An 18,494-nucleotide genomic window follows, 5' to 3' on the forward strand; every position below is an offset into this window, starting at 1 on the left:
AGACTTAACGTCCAATTTGGACGGAATCGGAGAAATTGGATACAGCTGTTTGAAATTGAAAAGTTGGGGGGTAAAAATTTGAAATTGAAAAGTTTAGGGGGTAAAAATTCAAAATTGAAAGTAGAGGGGGTGAAATGATGACACCCCCAAACCTCTGGGGGGTAAACTGAAATTAATCCATAAAGTAATATGGGGTTCACATCCAAAACCAATTGACAATGGATGGAGTGGCCCAAACCCTTATAAACCCATAAGCAAAGTTATATTTATCCAAAGTGGGAGTTATAGTTATACACATTCTCAACAATAGGGTTACAATTCAATTGTAATATAAGGTTTATCTCTTTTGGATGCATTAGATTTCCATGTTTGACTTTGGCACATATTATGACAGGCGATGGAAGTGAATGTAGGATTATTTACATTTTGGGGCAATCACAGAGCACCTCAGAGGAGCTATCACAAAGTCTAACTGATAGTTATAAATTATCATGTAGTGAAACTGTAAACATATATAGGATACAAACCACTATCAACTTAGCCATGAATAAATTGTTTCCTACTAAATTATACACCATAATACCATACCAATGACTGAAAATTAATAAAACAAAACTTCATGGATTCAAGATTGACACAAAATGGTAAACAAATATGGAACATAAGCAAGACTAAAAAAATTTTAAAAAGAAAAACAGAAGATGCTAATTGCATAAAAAACAGAGAAATATTCATCCATAATTCCATATTCATCTAAATTCAATAAACTGAAGTTGGGCCAGAACTTTCCAAAATCACCAGGGAACAATTTTTCTCTTTCTATTTAGAATAATATACTCTACTAGAACACAAATATAGCTTTTAGAAGCTTATAATCTAAGAATTCAAATTTCAATCTCTTGAGTCTAACTCTGGATTAATATAAGAAATGACACATTTGATGTTATGAAACTGGGGAAAGAAGCATGACCTGTGAAAAGATGATAGTTTGTTTATGGGATGAAGCACCAAGTTTAGCCCAAAATGTTGTGGACCTTAAATGAGCTGTGCAGTTGAACTTTGGAGGAAGCAAGCTCAGGCTTCTCACAGTTTCCGCTTTTGCTTCTCCCCCCAAACAAGATCATAACTTACAACTCCTAAATGGTATATGAAAAAAACATCAAACTTTTGAAGTGTTTTGAAAAAACATGCTTTCATGATCTTTTGAAGTGTTTCACGATCCCAACAACGAGCCAGTCCATGAACAATTGCAAAACGTGCTTGCAGCACTCCAAATGCTCGTTCTACATCTTTCCGACATCCCGCTTGAGCTTTAGCAAAATTCTTTGCTTTCTCTCCTTGTGGACATGGAATGGTTTTGACAAAAGTGGCCCATGAAGGATATATGCCATCGGCTAGATAATATCCCATTGTGTAATCATGATCATTAATCTTATAAGTGACTGGAGAGGCTCGACCTTCACGGAGGTCAGCAAATAAAGGCGAATGCTCTAAGACATTAATATCATTATGAGAGCCTGGTAATCCAAAAAAAGAATGCCATATGCAAAGATCGTGTGAAGCAACAGCTTCAAGAATCAATGAAGGTTCACGATGATCTCCACAAGAAAACATACTTTTCCATGCAACCGGACAATTCTTCCACTTCCAGTACATACAATCGATACTACCAAGCATTCCAGGAAATCCACGACTCTCACCAATCAATAGCAATCTGGAAATATCATCAGAAGTTGGCTTTCTTAAGCATTCAGCTCCAAATACAGAGATAACAGCTTGGACAAAACTTTTCATAGCTTCAATTGCAGTGCTTTCACCGATTCTAAGATAGGCATCCACAATTTCTGCCCCAATTCCATACGCAAGCATCCTCATTGCAGCGGTAACTTTTTGTAGAGATGATAGCCCAAGACGTCCTGATGAGTCCCTTTTTTGAACAAAATATGAGTCTTGAGCTTTTACTACAGTGAGAATTTGAAGAAAAAGAGCTCGATGCATCCGAAACCTTCTCCAAAATACAACTTCTTCATGAACATGATTTTCTTTAAAATAATCTTTGAACAGTGTTTCGTGGCCTTGCAGTCGTTGTCTATCTTTATATACGACCAAGAATTGAGCCACGATGTCTTCTTCTCCCCTTCTCTTATAGAGCTTCAATCTGCAGATTCATCAAGTCTTCGTCTGATGATGAATTGGCAAGATCCCAAAATTCCTCATCTGCACCATCTGAAGATGAAGGTGAATTCTCTTGATCCATGATCCTAAGAAGAGAAAAGAATCTTGAGAAGAGGAAGATTGAAGCTTGAAGTTATGGGTGATTTTTTAGTGGAAGCTTGAAGTTCTGGGTGAGAGGAGCGGAAGAAAGCCGTGAAAGGGAAAGAGAGTGTGAGAGAGAATGAGAGAAAGAAACAATAAAAAATTAAAAGACAGCTTCAATGGTTTCTGTCATTTTCTACAGAGGAGAGGTGGATGTCAAATCCATGTGTAAAAAGCACATCTGTTGGAGAATGGTTTGGTCGGTCAAAAATACCCGTTGGGTGTCCAGATGACAAAAGACCCATCTGTTGGAGATGGTCTAATAGACTTACTAATACTACCTCTCCATAGCTGCTAACATTTAACTTTAAGTAATCACAGTACAAAACAAAATTGACCATCTACACTATAAACTATGATAAAGTCCAAGGGGTATTATAAACTATCATCTAGTCTATACTTGATGAATTCTCATCAAGTATTCACAGATTTTCTTTCGAAAAATGAATCAATAACTTTCAGCTTAGCCATGAACCTAGAGTTTTCCTATTACATTGTGCACCATATAGTTCCATACCAATGACTAAATTTTGATAAAAGAAAGAATTAATCTGGGGTTCATGATTGGCTAAAAAAAATTAACAAGTTGAACACAGGCAAGACTTGCAATCAAAACAAGAAGCTAATGTATCCAATGTGTTCTTATTCTACATATAATCAAATTTACTTTCATAAAGTAAATAATATACATCCATGTTCATCTCTATTAAATGAAACTAAACTTTGGCCAAAATTTTCATGTATTGTACCAATGCATGTGCATGACCTGCTATGAGGTAATGGACCGGCTATAGCCAACCAGATCCAAAGCTCTGAGAATTTCTCATCGGAGACTCACCCATTATGGCAATCGGAATCTCAAAGCAACTAAATTTGGACTTCACTCATGCAGGGAAGTAATATCTCTCTTTTTTTTTTTGAAATTAAATTGAGGATTAGGTGATATTAGTTCCTCTGTGACAGCCAATTTGGGGTGACTGGCATCCACCCGCAATCTTGAAAGAAAGGGGGCCATCGCAACCGAGAACCCACCGCCCATCCCTCTATTTTATTTTATTAATAAAAGAGAAAAAAAAATCACAAGACGAGAGAGGGGGACAAGAACCAAAACCTCTCTGAGAACAAAATGAAATAAAGTATTCAAAGTGAGCACAAAGCTAAACTAGGTACAGACTGATGAATATAGCAAAATCAAGCACATCAGAATTCAGCTAATACGGAAATTCTGTAAACCTTGCAGATTGTGAATAAAGGCATCTGAAGCACAAGGAGGGCAAGAGTCCCACCAATAATGCCCCTCATGATTCACCCCATAGTTAGCTAAGCATTCAGCCACTTGATTCCCTTCTCGATAAATATACGAATCTGCATAGAGCAGTCATATCTCTCATTTTCAAAAAATGTAAACAAGAAGTTATCTAAATTATATAAAATATCGTATTATAAGGAAGGAAGCAAATGGGCGATGGAATTATCGAAATGTCCGAGTGGTTAAGGAGACAGACTCGAAATCTGTTGGGCCTTGCCTGCGCAGGTTCGAATCCTGCTGTCGACGTTTTCCTTTTTTACATGCTTGTAAGACAACTAGTTTTTGAACCTATTGCACCTTATGTAGAACTCACTGCACCCTACGAGCACCAGTGCACCACCACCTTCAACAATATGATTCCGATGAATACCGAGCATTTTCATACCTTTTGCCCCTTATGTAGAACTCACTGCATGCATGCCCCCTACGAGCATCACCACCTTCGACAACTCCTATCCAATCTCCAAGATGTGACTCCTTTACATGTTCATTAGTATCCTATGGACCCTGTGATCAAATGCCTACGCATCATTCCATATTCTTTGACAGGGGAGTTGGGTGGTTTTTGAGGGTGGAGCTGGGAAAGAAATAAAGGTTACTAACAATGTACTTGGTATTAACCCTATTCAGGCTTGAGGGTTGTTAGAGGATGAAGAACCTAGGTAGTTTACCCCAATATGCTGTCAAGGTTCAATGGGATATTGAGTGGTTCATTAATTTAGCCCCATGGTTCATTAATACTGGGAGTTTCAACTAATGATGGAACGCATTGAGTGTTCTGAAAAGACTTGATCACTCCCAACAAGATCATGAGTTCATAATTTACAGATTCTAGCTAACAAGATCATGAGTTCATAATTTACAGATTCTAGCTAACAAGATCATACGCGTCTAACAGACTTATTAGTTATTACTAATATATATATATATATATATATATATATATATATATATATATATATATATATATATATATATAGACACCAAGAAAAAAAGGAAAGCTACAAAGTAACTTCTTGAAGTGATCACAATGCTAAACAAAGTCGGTTTCAGCCTGCTCTGCTGTATGGTGATGGACATGGTGGAACATGTACTTCCACTACTCCTTCAAGCATCTGCACAACCTTCCTCATAGTGGGTCGAAGAGAAAGGTCTTCTTGGATACACCATAGAGCAACCATGACAAACCTTTCCAGCTTTGTTTTCTCATGCAAGGCCTCCATTTCGTTGTCAACAATCGCATCCAAGTCTCCTTCGAGGTAGCAATCATAGACCCAATCGGTTAAAATGGCTCTCTCTTCGGAAACATTTTCCATATCAACGCTTCTCCTGCAGCAAATGGCCTCTAGCAGCACCACACCAAAGCTATACACATCAACTTTGGTAGTGATTGGCAGGTTCCTGAACCACTCAGGTGCAACATACCCTTTTGTTCCTCTTATGGCAGTCTGAGTTTGGCTCTGATTCATCATTAAAAGCTTTGCCAATCCAAAGTCAGCTATCCGAGCATTGTAGTAATCATCTAGAAGAATGTTCTGAGGCTTAATGTCACAATGGATGATCTGGGTGCTGCACTCTTCATGCAAGTACAGAAGTCCTTTAGCAACTCCATAAGCAATATCAATCCTTTGCTTCCAACTTGGTTTTGTATCAGCGAAAAGAAAGTTTGCTAATGTCCCATTGCTCAAGAACTCATATACTAGTAACCGTTCTTGTCCCTCATCACAATATCCAACAAGTCTAACTAGATTCTTGTGATGTGTCTGACCAATTATGCTCAGTTCCGTCTTGAATTCCTTCTCACTATCTTGTACCACAAAATTTAGCTTCTTCACTGCCACGGGGACACCAGAACCAATTTGCAATATTCCTTTGTAAACAACTCCAAAAGCACCCTTTCCTAATTCTTCGTTAAATCCATTTGTTGCTTCTTTAAGCTCTTCATAACTAAAAGAGCGCAGATTTGAGTCCAAAACATTTTGGTTAGGCCTCACATGTTTCTTCCGGTAAATGAAGAAAAATCCCATACAAACTATAGCACTTAACATAACGTTAGCAAAGATTGAGGTACCAAGAAGCGCTGATCCCACGCGTAATAAAGTGGCCTGGTTCTTCCTCTTCTTGTCATCCGGATTTGGCGGTTGAGGAACTAGAGCTAAATTACCCTTCTTGACTTTGATGAAGGCCTGTGACTTAAGCCCGCTATCCACTCTCCCATTTGAAAGAGGTAACTTCTTTTTCCAACAGGTTTCATCTCTGTAAATAGCAACAGCACACAAACAGTCTTCAAAGCAAGATTGATTGCAACTCTCTGCAGTAGAAGGCTTTAACTGCATATAGTCCGAGGTTGGCCAATCAGTATTTCTCAGCGTCTGAACTTCATATAGATCTTTTGTAACAGTCAGCTCATCTTCCTCACAGCCTTGTATGAAATCCGGCTTGCAATTCCCATACGGATCATTCGGATCCAGTAAAGAGTATCTTGTTGGGCATGCACAGGTTGGCCTCTGATCTTGGATAGTACAGATACTGTTGTAGCCACATACACCAAGACCTGAATCAACCGTCATAGCGCATATGTTTTCTGGCACTGACCAAACAACACTCCAGCTTACATTACCAGTGGAATTTTTCGGGTGAGAGTATTGAGCAAAAACCCCATCAAAGTTGAGGGTTGCTCTAAGATAGAAGCTCCTAGCTGAGACTGTCTCTGCTTCGTTGATGGTGAGTTTCTCGCCGTTCTCTCTCAGAACATACATGTAGCCTGAGCTATTGAACTCCAGCTTTCTACCAGCAGTAGAAGAATTTGAATCACTGGTAGTGTGACTTGCATAGTAAGGCATGTTGGCAAACTCAGATGGCAAGTTTATGGTGGTAAGCACAAGATCGCCATCATCTCGCATACGTAGCTGGAATCTTCCTTTCGAAAAGTTGGTCTCTGATTGTTGAGACCAAAGCTTCCCTCCTTTTTCGATATCCTGTCCGGGTAAAATGGTATGAGTTGGATTATTGAAGGTCTCCCATAAACTCTCTGAATTGTCATCTTCAAGAACAAAGTTGCCTGTATCATTCAAGAGCCCAAAGGCAACAACTCCAGAAATGGATTCAGATTTCCAAAGCTGAACACCGCGAGGACTTGTAAGCACTAGTCCACTGTCAGCAGTCAAATTCAGAAGTGAACCCTTAGCTACAGCTGCAGGACTATCCCCATTATTTGCATACCAAACTATGGTTCTGTCTGGAATCTTGGCATACCATGTAGAAAGCAAGAAAAGATCACTGTTTTCGAGTTGTCGAAAACCAAAGGCGAAATCGCCAGAAGGAGAAAGCCATGAGGTGCTGTTACCTGCAGTTGCAGAGAGAGAAGCTCCCACATCTACTTTGCCACTATTAGTCTGGGCAAACAGAGATTCTAGAACCAGAAACAATGAGGAAATAAGCAGAAGCAACCGTACAGTAAAAGCCATTTGCATTTGCTGCAACAAATGTGGTTGAGCCAAAAAAAAAAAAAATGTTGTTGAGCAAGTTGTGGAATACATATGTACCACGCACCCAAGTAGCTATATTTCTTAATGAACTGTGGACCACGGCCATTTGCTTCCTTCAAAGTTCAGGAATTAAAGACGTGTGGGCCATTCTAGGCGTTAATCTTGGTTTTGAGACTTTGACAAAAACGAGTAGCAGAACCTGGAGTTGTCACTATGGGGAGGTCACTATTGTTTGAACTTATTTTTTACACGACGACCTACTAAGCTCTCGCTGTTGGATGAGAGAGAATTTTGGCCGAGATTAAGTAAGGGTCAAGAATAAAGTCACTCGATCATTCGGCCGAGAATGAAATTAATTGGTCATTCAGCTGAGTTGAGAAAATTAGTCAAATAAGCATTAGGTCGACCAAGAAGATAAAGTTTAGGTCATACGACCGAAACAAAGGTGTTGACTGAAATCAGAGTTTCTCGGTCGCTTGATCGAGATTATAATTTTGAGTCGTATGACTGGGCGTTGTTCGGTCACTCAACCGAGATTAGAGTTTTGAGTCTGAGATAAAGACATCATTCAATCACTAGATGTTTGAGATTTTGGGTCTGTAGACACCAACAATTTAATGAAAATAAAATTCATTAAATAATTCGGCCAACACTTGAAATTATGACCGAACAAATTTTGTCAGCATGTGGGTCCCACAAAATGTGCACGGGGCTTATGATTAAGCAGAATCAGGCGGACTCAGGAAATGACAAGTGGCGGCATACAAAAATCCCGACGGCAAAAAATAAATTTGTTCCGACTTAATCAGCTGATATTAAGGCGGATCAATTAAATTAAATCAATTGATTCCGAGTCAAAATCAAGTATTAAATTTCGTCTGCTGATTAGATGTCAATTTATTTAAATTGATAATCAAGACGAAAATCAGTCATCAAATTAATTGGCTAAATTCCTTAATAGTCATGATTAAATCAGTTCATTAAAAATGATTGATTTAATTATGCTATTAATGAAATACAATTAAAATCAAATCATCAAATTAATTGGTTAAATTCCTTAATAGTCGTGATTAAATCAGGTAATTAAAAAAACTGATTGATTTGATTATGCTATTAATGAAAATGCAATTAATTACGTGTCATTAAGTCATTCCAAATCGAGAGAGACGCCAACACTATAAATACCTCCTCTCAAATCAAGAGAAGGACTTCGGCCAGAAAAGAGAAGGAAATACTCTCAAAATTCTTGAACCCTCCCAAGCTCGTGTGAAGAACCCTCAAACTGCCAAATAGCCGGTTCCTCACCAACCTCAAGTCAAAACGTTCGTCACGTGTCGACTCTCGTGACCATCGTCCAACTCAAGATCAAGCGTCAAGCCCTTGAGTGAAATTCATCGTTGGAGATCGAATCAGAGGATTACCAAAGATTGTAACCTGCACTTAAATTAATAAAATTATTATTTTTGTACACGTGTCTGTATCTTGTCTGTTTTCAGATTTCCGTGTTTACAAATTGGCACGCCCAGTGGGACCTCTCTTTGCCTCTCATCTCCTTCTCCGTAAGAAGATTCCAAACAACTCCGTTTGAGCAATGACTTCCAATAACACTCAAGTCATCCCGAAGAACAAGTCCAAGACAACGACTTCAAAATCGAGCAGCAGCTCATCTGGTCACGTCACTCGAAGCATGGCAAAGGTTCAGCCTACAACATTTGTGGCTTTGCCTTCTAAGCCTCGCCAACCAATCATCACCCTGGAAAGTTTAGGGGCAGGGAAGCATGTCCCTCGAAGTGAAGAGAGACAAGCTCCAAATACAAAATCAAAGGAGCGGTCGTTCTCACCTGCCTCTGATGACAATTCAAGCACCGGATCATACCATGGAAGTCCTGATCCTGAAGAAAATAACACTTCTGGGATGCGGTCAGAAAGCGCGTCTCACCTCTCAGCAATGCAAGTCATGATGACTGGGGCAACCACGCTCGAAGAGCAGGTAGCTAATCTGATGGAGTTGATTCAAAAGCTCACCAATACCGTCAAAGAAAAGGATATGCAGATTGCTCAACTTTGGAGTAGGCTTGAGAAACAAAATGATGAGGATTCTGCTAGGATTCCGTACAAGGATGACAAAGACAAACAAGAAGAAACTTCAAAGGCAAATGATAAGGCCAGTGAAGGCCAACTTGGTTCTTTGTCCGTCCAACAGCTGCAAGACATGATCAACAATTCCATTAGAGCTCAATATGGAGGTACCTCTCGTTATTCTCTCACATACTCCAAGCCATACACAAAAAGAGTGGATAGCTTGAGGATGCCATATGGGTACCAACCGCCCAAGTTTCAACAATTTGAGGGGAAGGGTAATCCAAAACAACAAATTGCCCATTTTGTCGAGACTTGCAACAATGGAGGAACGGAGGGAGATCATTTTGTTAAGCAGTTTGTACGTTCATTAAAAGGCAACGCCTTCGAATGGTACACTGATCTGGAACCGGAGTCAATCGACAGTTGGGATCAGATGGAGTGTGAGCTCCTGAATCGTTTCTATAGCACGAGATGCACAGTGACCATGATGGAACTTACTAGCACCAAGCAATGGAAGGATGAATGCGCAATTGATTACATCAATAGGTGGCGTTCGTTGAGTCTCGATTGCAAAGATCGACTGTCAGAAGTATCTGCAATGGAAATGTGCATCCAAGGTATGCACTTTGATTTACTATACATCCTGCAGGGGATCAAGGCCCGTACTTTTGAAGAGCTGGCTAAGCGAGCACACGACATGGAGTTGAGTATAGCTAGCCACAAAGGGAAGAAGGAGTCAATTGTTGACCAAAGGAAATACAAGGTCTTCGGAAGCAAGATTGATAGGGCACCAAATAAATCTGCAAAAGAATCGATGACCGTCAACATTGCCCCAGTCAAAATCTGGACATGAGATAAGAAGGTTAAGAAAGCTGAGCCAACTCGCACCTTCGACAGAACAAAGCGTTCGTTGAAGGAATGGAAACAAAAGACATATCCTTTCCCAGATTCTGACATGGCAGGCATGTTGGAAGATCTACTTGAGAAGAAGGTGATAGAGCTCCCAGAATGCAAGCGGCTCGAGGAAATGCATCATGTTAAGGATCCGAAATACTGCAAGTACCATCGGCTTTGGTACTGTCACGCCCCGAATTTTGAAAAACGCCCCGAATTTTGAAATAAGGATTCAAATCCGGAACATGACTAATAACAATACAAATAACGTTCTGAATTTTTCTCTCAGAAACAACCACTAGTTACACCTCTTGATATTACATAAACCAAATCCTCAAGTTACTTATTACAGCACACTCTCACCAAATCAAATTGTAAAACTCAAATGAGTATAATTCTCCTCACAAAAACAAATGCTGTAAATCTAATACTAATACTCTAAACTGCACGATCACTGCCCTGATTCTCCTGACCTGTGAGATTACCCGCTACACAGTTTGAATTGTGTACCGGGATTGCAACAACACAAACCCGGTGAGCTTGACAGCCCGTATGAGTAAACAAGAAAAAACTGTTGATTTTATTAAATTACCATTCTTATAACTCAAGTAAACAATCAACAAATATTGCAGCATTAATATGTGAAATAACATTAAAGCAACACATGCTTGATTTTCATTTTACTAACACCTTCACATATTCAAAATACTGATCACAACCAACAAATATTGTAACATTAATATGTGAAATAACATTAAAGCAACACATGCTTGATTTTCATTTTACTAACACCTTCACATATTAAAAATATATCATAGACAGATATTTGATCAAATAATATAAGTACACTTCTCTTTTTAATGAATTTTCAGATTAACTGGTAACAAATCACAATTCCACGTATTAGGGTCCGACGTACTATACCCAAAACACGGGAAAACCAGGTTAACTGGTAACAAATCATAAATCCACATGCTAGGGTCCGACGTACTATACCCAAAGCATGGGACAACCAGGTTGACTGGTATCAAATCATAAATCCACGTACTAGGGACCGACGTACTATTCCCAAAGTACGGGTAAGCCGCAGCATACCAAGGACACAACCAAGGCATGTATACTCAAAGTAAGCACCCATCCTAAGAGTATAATAGTGCACTATCTGAAGGGACTAAAGCCCACTGCTTAACTCCTCATAACACCAAAACAGTTTTACCAGTAATTCACTTAAGCACAGGGTTGTTGTAATCACCTGGCTTAACAATTGTACTTTTCAGACATAATCAAATTTCACAACATACAATTTTTTTAAATTTTAGATTGTAAATATGTGTATGTACACCCACATAAAGAGACATATTATTTCAAGACAAATCTTTACTTCTTAAAATAATTTCCACATGTTCACAATTGTACATATAAAATAGCTTTCACACCACATGATCAACATTTCATTATTCAACAATTAAATGGGAGATTAATAGCTTGAATAATATCCAATCCATTCTCAATCATTTCATCATTCCAATCACACGTCAACCAAAATATATATTCCACGTAAATATATATATACGTAATCATCCGCTCATGAATAACCACTAATATCAACTATAGTTCAAGTATAAAAAACCGTGAAATTCATTTGTATAATAAAATCAATTTACTTACCTATGGACCGTAGTTGATCAAGTCCATATGATTTAAAACAAATATTTATTCCATAAATATTTTCACACAATTACGACAAAAATAAAGTAATTAAATTTATTCAGTTCGTAATATGAACCACGTGAGGTTTACTCACCTCTACTCCAGCGGCGTCTTCTAAAAAGTCAAATATAACAATATTCCAAATGCTCGTCAACCCAAACCGTCAACTACCTAATCAACTACGATCTTTGCTTAGTAAACGAAACACGAAATAAACTTAAACAACGATCCAACGGTCAGATTCTAAAATAAAGACGATCCAACGGTCGGATTCTAAAATAAAGACGATCCAACGGTCGGATCGAAATTATATGATGATCCAACGGTCGGATCCTCACGGATCGCCCTTCGGATCATCCTCCAAAATTATCACGAAGATCCAACTTTCGGATCTTCCTGAATCGTCCTTATAAACATCTCCATAAAATTTTATAAAAATCCGACGGTCGGATTCTCACGAAGCGCCTTCTGAATCACTATTTCACAATTATACGAAGATCCAATGGTCGGATCTTCGCCCGTGACCTCACAAAGTCATCGGGACAGTCATACGATCAACATATTAAAATTTGAAGTAAAACCGATGGTCTGATCTTCACAGATCGTAAACCGAAGATAAAACGTAAAAACGTTAAATAGTAACGTCAAAACGTAAATCCACTATTTATCAACTTTTTCTAAAATAACCTTATAATATATCAAAACGCTCGTATGGATGCGTAGATCATCGCCTAGATAATATAAACTCAAAATATGGTCCGACGCGCCGCCACAAGCGGTGGTCAGTGGGTGGTCAACACGGCGGTCAACGAGACGGTCAACCACCTCCGATGCAAAAGTTGTCAACTACAAACTTCTTCAAAATGAAGGGTTGATGAACTTTCATACCTAGAGCTAAGTCTGGTTCGGCCTAGATCGTCCTAGATCAAGCTTTGAAGTTTGGATTAGTCTGGTGCGTTTGATCAGATTCCAGATTGAATCAGGGACGTCGAAATCTTCAACTCGTGATCTTTCACTCCACACTCAAAATCGTCGAGCAAGGAGGATATGAGGATGATCAGGGGGTGGAGGAGATCACGAAAATGGGAAGGATCGGCTGAGGGGATGCCCGAAAATTGGTTTTCCGGTCGGGTCACCGATCGGAGGCTGGGTGGCTTCGATCCGGGGATAGAGACAGCGGCGGGGCAAGGTGACACCGGAGGGCGTCTGTTCGTGGAGCGGCGATCACGGTGGTGTTCGGGTTGTGGCCGGAGGACACCGGAGGAGGTAGAACTCGTCGGGTCGGGTCGGCGAAAACCCGAGGGTTCTGAAGAGAGAGAACGGAGAGAATGGGGGACTGTTCCGCAAAAAAAGAAAATGTTTAGTCCTTAAATGAAAAATTCCGGATTTTCCTCTATTTATAGAAAATTCCCAAATTTCAAATATTCATAACTTATTCATACGAACTCCGAATATTGCGTTCCACATATGCACACGATCGTATCGACGAGCTCTACAACTTTCATGAAGGAAGTTTTCCCAAATTCCATACGTATAAAAAGTCACTTTTTGGGATCCCCTAAATAATGTTCGATTTCGAAAATAAAATCGTTCGAACTACTTCCACATCTTCTCCAAGCTTCGTACTCGCTCCTAATACCGCGAAATCAATTCTAAAAATTCACGGAATTTAATTTGAATTTTTCGGGGTATTACAGGTACAGGTGTTGATCGACATGGGCAAGAACTCCACAGACATTAACAAGGTGAAACCGAAGGAATGGGTCACGTGTGTTGCAAATTGTGATGCCATCCACTCTACGGATGAAGACCTTCAGTTAGGCTCTAAGCCGCATAATAGACCTCTCTTCGTGTCAGGGTATGTGCGAGATCAAAAGATAAACCGCATGCTTGTAGACGGAGGGTTCGCTGTAAACATCATGCCAAGATCAAGTATGAAGCAGCTTGGCATCAACATGGAGGAGTTGTCCCGAAGCCGTCTCATGATTCAAGGCTTCAACCAAGGGGAACAAAGAGCCATAGGCATGATCAGAGTAGATATGACAATTGGAGAAATGAAGTCGAACACTTTGTTTCACGTGATTGATGCGAAGACCTCCTATAATTTATTGTTGGGGTGACCATGGATTCACGAAAATGGTGTCGTTCCCTCCACTCTTCATCAATGCTTCAAGTTCTATGATGGAGGAGTAAAAACAGTAGTAGGTGATACTAAACCATTCACTGAAGCTGAATCTTATTTTGCGGATTCCAAGTTCTACATGGATGATGAAACAATAAAGGAAGTTCTCCCAGTTGGAGTACCTTCTACAGGGAAGACTGCAGAGGTGTGTAATAAGGAAGTGGAATCCAGCATGGCAAGAAATTCCACTAAGGAACCACATAAATTTTCGTCGGAAACTAAAGTGACAGCTTCAAAGAACAAAATCAGCTCCTATGCTCCAGTTCTGCGTTACGTGCCAAGGTCTAGGCGAAAAGTAGGGGAGTCTCCTTTTATGGAGGCAAATGAGCAAGAACGTCCGCGAAAGCTAGATGAGAAGGACGTAGAATTGTTAAAAGAAACATCAACCATACCATTGACGAGGTTGAGCAACGTAACTCCCACCAAGCAGCCGCTAAAGGGGTTTGTCAAACCTATTAAAGGCAAGACAGAGCATAGGACACTTCCTGACAAAAGGACAAAGGAAGGATTCGACCCTAACGCTTACAAGCTACTAGCAAAGGCAAGATATGACTTCGGTTCGTCAAGCAAGCAAGGTGGCCAAGTCATCTCTGGTAAAAAGGTGCATGAGCTTAATGAATCTTAAAGGAGGTTGAGAAAGCAAGGATACACCACTGACCCTGCTAAAGCAGGTCTTGGTTTTGTACCAGGCAAACCAATCAAAATTTCGGGAAGAAGAAAAGTTGTGAAGGCAAACACACAACACATTAGTGTTGAAGTAATAGAAGAAGAGACTCAAGGATCTGAAACTGCCCCTCGCATTTCTGCACTTGATCGCATTCGTCCTAATTCTCAAGCTTCGATGCCTGAACAAGTTGATGAGCTGGCACCTCGAGTCTTCGTATTCGATCGTGTCGATACTTTAACAAGCCAATTCTCAGTTTTTAATCGCATCACCCAAATGACCACTCGAGTTTCCGTGTCTAATAGGTTGTCATCTTCCGATGAAGGAAATAAGAAATCTGAGTCAGCCCCTCGAAAGTCAGCACTTAAGAGGATACAAGCACCCAAAGAGCAACAAAGGCGAAAGAGAAAGGGGATTGACGACCAAGGAAACGACAAAGAGATCCGAAGTCTCATTCCGTCACGCATGAAGCGACGCTCTATGTTAGAGGTGAGCTCAAGCGAACAACTCAAAGTAAAGAAGCACACCATCGTACTCACTGGCCAAGTTGGAACGAGTAATGTTGATGGAAATGGCGAAGATGAGATTGTTCAATCTGCTTATCATATTACGGTAGCAGAAGCAGAGGCTTTTGAAGAAGATGACCATGATCATTCCGAGGATGAAGTAGATGAAGCTCCTCCAGAACTTGAAGATGGGGGGCAAGCTATTGTCGATGAGCTTAAAGAGCTCAATTTGGGAACTGAGGAAGATCCAAGACCTGTCTTCGTGAGCGCTTCGCTGAGTCCTGAAGAAGAAAAGAAATACTATGATCTGTTGCTTGAATATAAAGACGTCTTTGCATGGACGTACAAATAAATGCCTGGTCTTGACCCAAACGTAGCGGTTCATCGTCTCGCAGTTAAACCTGAGGCTCGACCGATCAAGAAAACACAACGACGCTTTCGGACAAAACTCCTTCCTCAAATTGAAGCTGAAGTTGATAAGTTGATTGCTACAAGTTTCATTAGAGAGGTTCAATATCCTAAGTGGATTGCAAACATTGTTCCTGTCAAGAAGAAGAATGGACAACTCCGTGTATGTCTGGACTTCCGCGACTTAAATGAAGCATGTCTGAAAGATGACTTCCCTTTGCCCAGCATTGAACTCATGGTGGATGCAACAACGGGGCATGAAGCTTTTTCCTTCATGGATGGGTCATCTGGGAATAATCAAATTAGGATGGCCTTAGAAGATGAAGAGCTTGCTGTGTTCCGTACTCCCAAAGGCATTTATTGCTACAAAGTCATGCCATTCGGGTTGAAAAATGCTGGTGCAACATATTAACGTGCTATGCAGAAAATCTTTGGAGACATGCTTCACAAGTACATGGAATGTTATGTCGACGATTTAGTGGTCAAGTCAAAATGGAGGACGGATCACTTCCAAGACCTAAGAAGGGTGTTTGATAGACTACGCAAGTACCAGCTCAAGATGAACCCCCTCAAATGTGCTTTTGGAGTTAGTTCAGGCAAGTTTCTTGGATTCATTGTGAAACATCGTGGCATTGAAGTGGACCAGTCAAAGATTAAGGCCATTCAAGACATGCCTGAGCCAAGAAATCTGCGCGAGTTAAAAAGTCTCCAAGGACGGCTTGCCTTTATTAGACGGTTTATATCAAACCTCGCAGGCCGTTGTCAGCCGTTTAGTCGACTTCTGAAGAAAGATGTTCCTTTCGTATGGGATGAAGCTTGCCATAACGCCTTTGAAAGCATAAAGAAGTACTTGGCAAACCCTCCAGTGTTAGGTGCACCCATCCTTGGAAGCTGCTTATCCTCTACATTGCTGCTCAAGAGCGATCACTCGGAGCACTCCTAGCCCAAGAAAATGAAGCAAAGAAGGAGAGGGCGTTGTATTACTTGAGTCGAACTCTCACAGGATCTGAACTAAACTATCCGCCGAAAGAGAAAATCTGTCTCGCACTCATCTTCGCCATCCAAAAGTTAAGACATTACATGCAAGCTTACACAGTGCATCTAGTGGCGCGAGCTGACCCAGTCAAGTTTGTTATGTCACAACCCATCTTGACAGGGCGAATGGAAAAATGGGCACTACTCCTCAATCAGTATGAGATCATCTACATACCGGCCAAAGCGGTTAAAGGATAAGCATCGGCTAATTTCCTAGCGGATCATCCTATTCCTACAAATTGGGAGATTTCAGATGAGTTGCCAGATGAAGAAGTCTTTAATACAGAGGTCCTCCCTGCTTAGCAAATGTTCTTTGATGGGTCTTCATGAGCAGATGGGGCAGGAGCGGGTGTGGTCTTCATTTCTCCGCAAAGGCAGATATTGCCTTACGTCTTTACTCTTGGTGAGTTATGTTCCAATAATGTTGCTGAGTACCAAGCGCTAATTATGGGACTACAAACCACAACTGAAATGAAAATCTCAAATCTAGAGGTGTATGGAGACTCGAAGTTGGTAGTTGATCAATTACAAACTCTCTATGAAGTGAAGAAAGAGGATTTAGTTCCTTATTTTCAGCTCGCCACACAACCCTTAAAGGGTTTTGATGCTGTCACACTAACGCATGTGCCAAGAAAAGAAAATCAAACAGCAGATACTTTGGCCAACTTAGCAGCAACTTTGGCATTATCAGGGGATGAAATCATACACCTTCCAATCTGCCAACAGTGGGTCGTACCAATAATCTCTGAGCTTTGGCATGAATACTCCAATGTTGTGTCTGTGTTACGTGATTGATGTGCATGACTGGAGGTACTTGTTGATTGATTACCTCGAGCGAAATAGGTTGTCTGATGACCCAAAGAAACGCTCGGACATAAGACGAAGAGTATCACGCTTCTTCTACTATAAGGAGACTCTTTATCGACGATCATTATATGGATTGCTTCTTAGATGTCTGGGGAAAGAGGAAGCTGCTGAGGCTATGGAGGAAGCTCAGTCAGGAGTATGCGGAGCTCACTAGTCAGGTCCTAAGCTCCATTTTCAAGTGAAGAGGATGGGTTACTATTGGCCCACTATGGTTAAAGATTGCATGGAGTATGCACAAAGGTGTCAAGCATGCCAGTTTCATGCAAACTTCATCCATCAACCACCAGAGCCATTGCATCCAACGATTGCTTCCTACCCCTTCGATGTGTGGGGACTTGATGCTGTTGGGCCCATAACTCCGAAATCCTCCGCCAGTCACTCATACATTCTAGCGGCTACGGATTCCTTTTCAAAGTGGGCTGAGGCGGTACCGCTTAAGGAAATAAAGAAAGAAAATGTTGTAGACTTCATCAAAGGGAATATCATTCAACGATATGGTGTTCCTCGCTGCATCATCATAGACAATGCCAAGTACTTTTCCAATAGTGCCATGGAGAAACTCTGTGAGAAATATCACTTCAAGTTACACTTTTCTTCTATGTACAACGCCCCGACAAATGGGTTGGCTGAAGCATTCAACAAGACATTGTGTAACATTTTGAAGAAAGTTGTCAGCAAAACAAAAAGGGATTGGCATGAAAGATTGGGCGAGGCTCTCTGGGCCTATAGAACGACATATCGAACTCCCACGAAAGCTACACCTTACTCCCTTGTATATGGTGTTGAAGCTGTCTTACCCTTGGAGAAACTAATTCCATCTCTGAGGAATATTGCTTTGCAAGAAGGACTGACTGATGAAGAGAACGTCAAGTTACGCCTTCAGGAGTTGGAAGCCTTAGATGAAAAGAGACTTGACGTGCAACAGCACTTGGAATGCTATCAAGCTCGAATGTCACCAGCTTTCAACAAAGGGATTCTACCCAGATCCTTTCAAGTTGGTGATCTAGTGCTTGCCGTGAGCAGACCTATCATC

The 18,494-nt window shown here is 40.6% G+C and overlaps 2 protein-coding genes and 1 non-coding gene across 3 annotated transcripts; 1 reads left to right on the top strand and 2 right to left on the bottom strand.

Moving 5' to 3' along the window:
- Nucleotides 1–1,078: 1,078 nt before the first annotated feature.
- LOC112164333 lies at nt 1,079–2,605 on the bottom strand. Its single transcript, XM_040506037.1, has 3 exons — nt 2,598–2,605; nt 1,671–2,158; nt 1,079–1,457 (listed from the first exon to the last, which is right to left on the bottom strand). The coding sequence occupies exons 1-3, from the start codon at nt 2,603–2,605 to the stop codon at nt 1,084–1,086; spliced, it is 870 nt and encodes a 289-aa protein (XP_040361971.1). The 3' UTR covers nt 1,079–1,083.
- A 1,184-nt stretch (nt 2,606–3,789) lies between these two features.
- TRNAS-CGA lies at nt 3,790–3,871 on the top strand. The gene has a single exon. It is a non-coding gene; the product is annotated as a tRNA-Ser (tRNA).
- Nucleotides 3,872–4,580: 709 nt separating this feature from the next.
- LOC112164537 (G-type lectin S-receptor-like serine/threonine-protein kinase RLK1) lies at nt 4,581–7,143 on the bottom strand. Its single transcript, XM_024300754.2, has one exon. The coding sequence runs from the start codon at nt 7,096–7,098 to the stop codon at nt 4,675–4,677; it is 2,424 nt and encodes an 807-aa protein (XP_024156522.1). The 5' UTR covers nt 7,099–7,143; the 3' UTR covers nt 4,581–4,674.
- Nucleotides 7,144–18,494: the final 11,351 nt, after the last annotated feature.

The sequence above is a fragment of the Rosa chinensis genome, chromosome 5 (assembly GCF_002994745.2).
Source record: "Rosa chinensis cultivar Old Blush chromosome 5, RchiOBHm-V2, whole genome shotgun sequence".
Taxonomy (NCBI): Eukaryota; Viridiplantae; Streptophyta; class Magnoliopsida; order Rosales; family Rosaceae; genus Rosa; species Rosa chinensis.

What these genes read in the sequence shown, in the direction of transcription:
- LOC112164333 (XM_040506037.1), bottom strand. An exon ending in TGGATTTCCTGGAATGCTTG is followed by an intron (nt 1,458 to 1,670) that starts GTAGTATCGATT and finishes ACCTCCGTGAAG; the next exon opens with GTCGAGCCTCTCCAGTCACT.
- LOC112164537 (XM_024300754.2), bottom strand. Translation starts at nt 7,098, where the DNA reads ATGCAAATGGCTTTTACTGTACGGTTGCTTCTGCTTATTTCCTCATTG.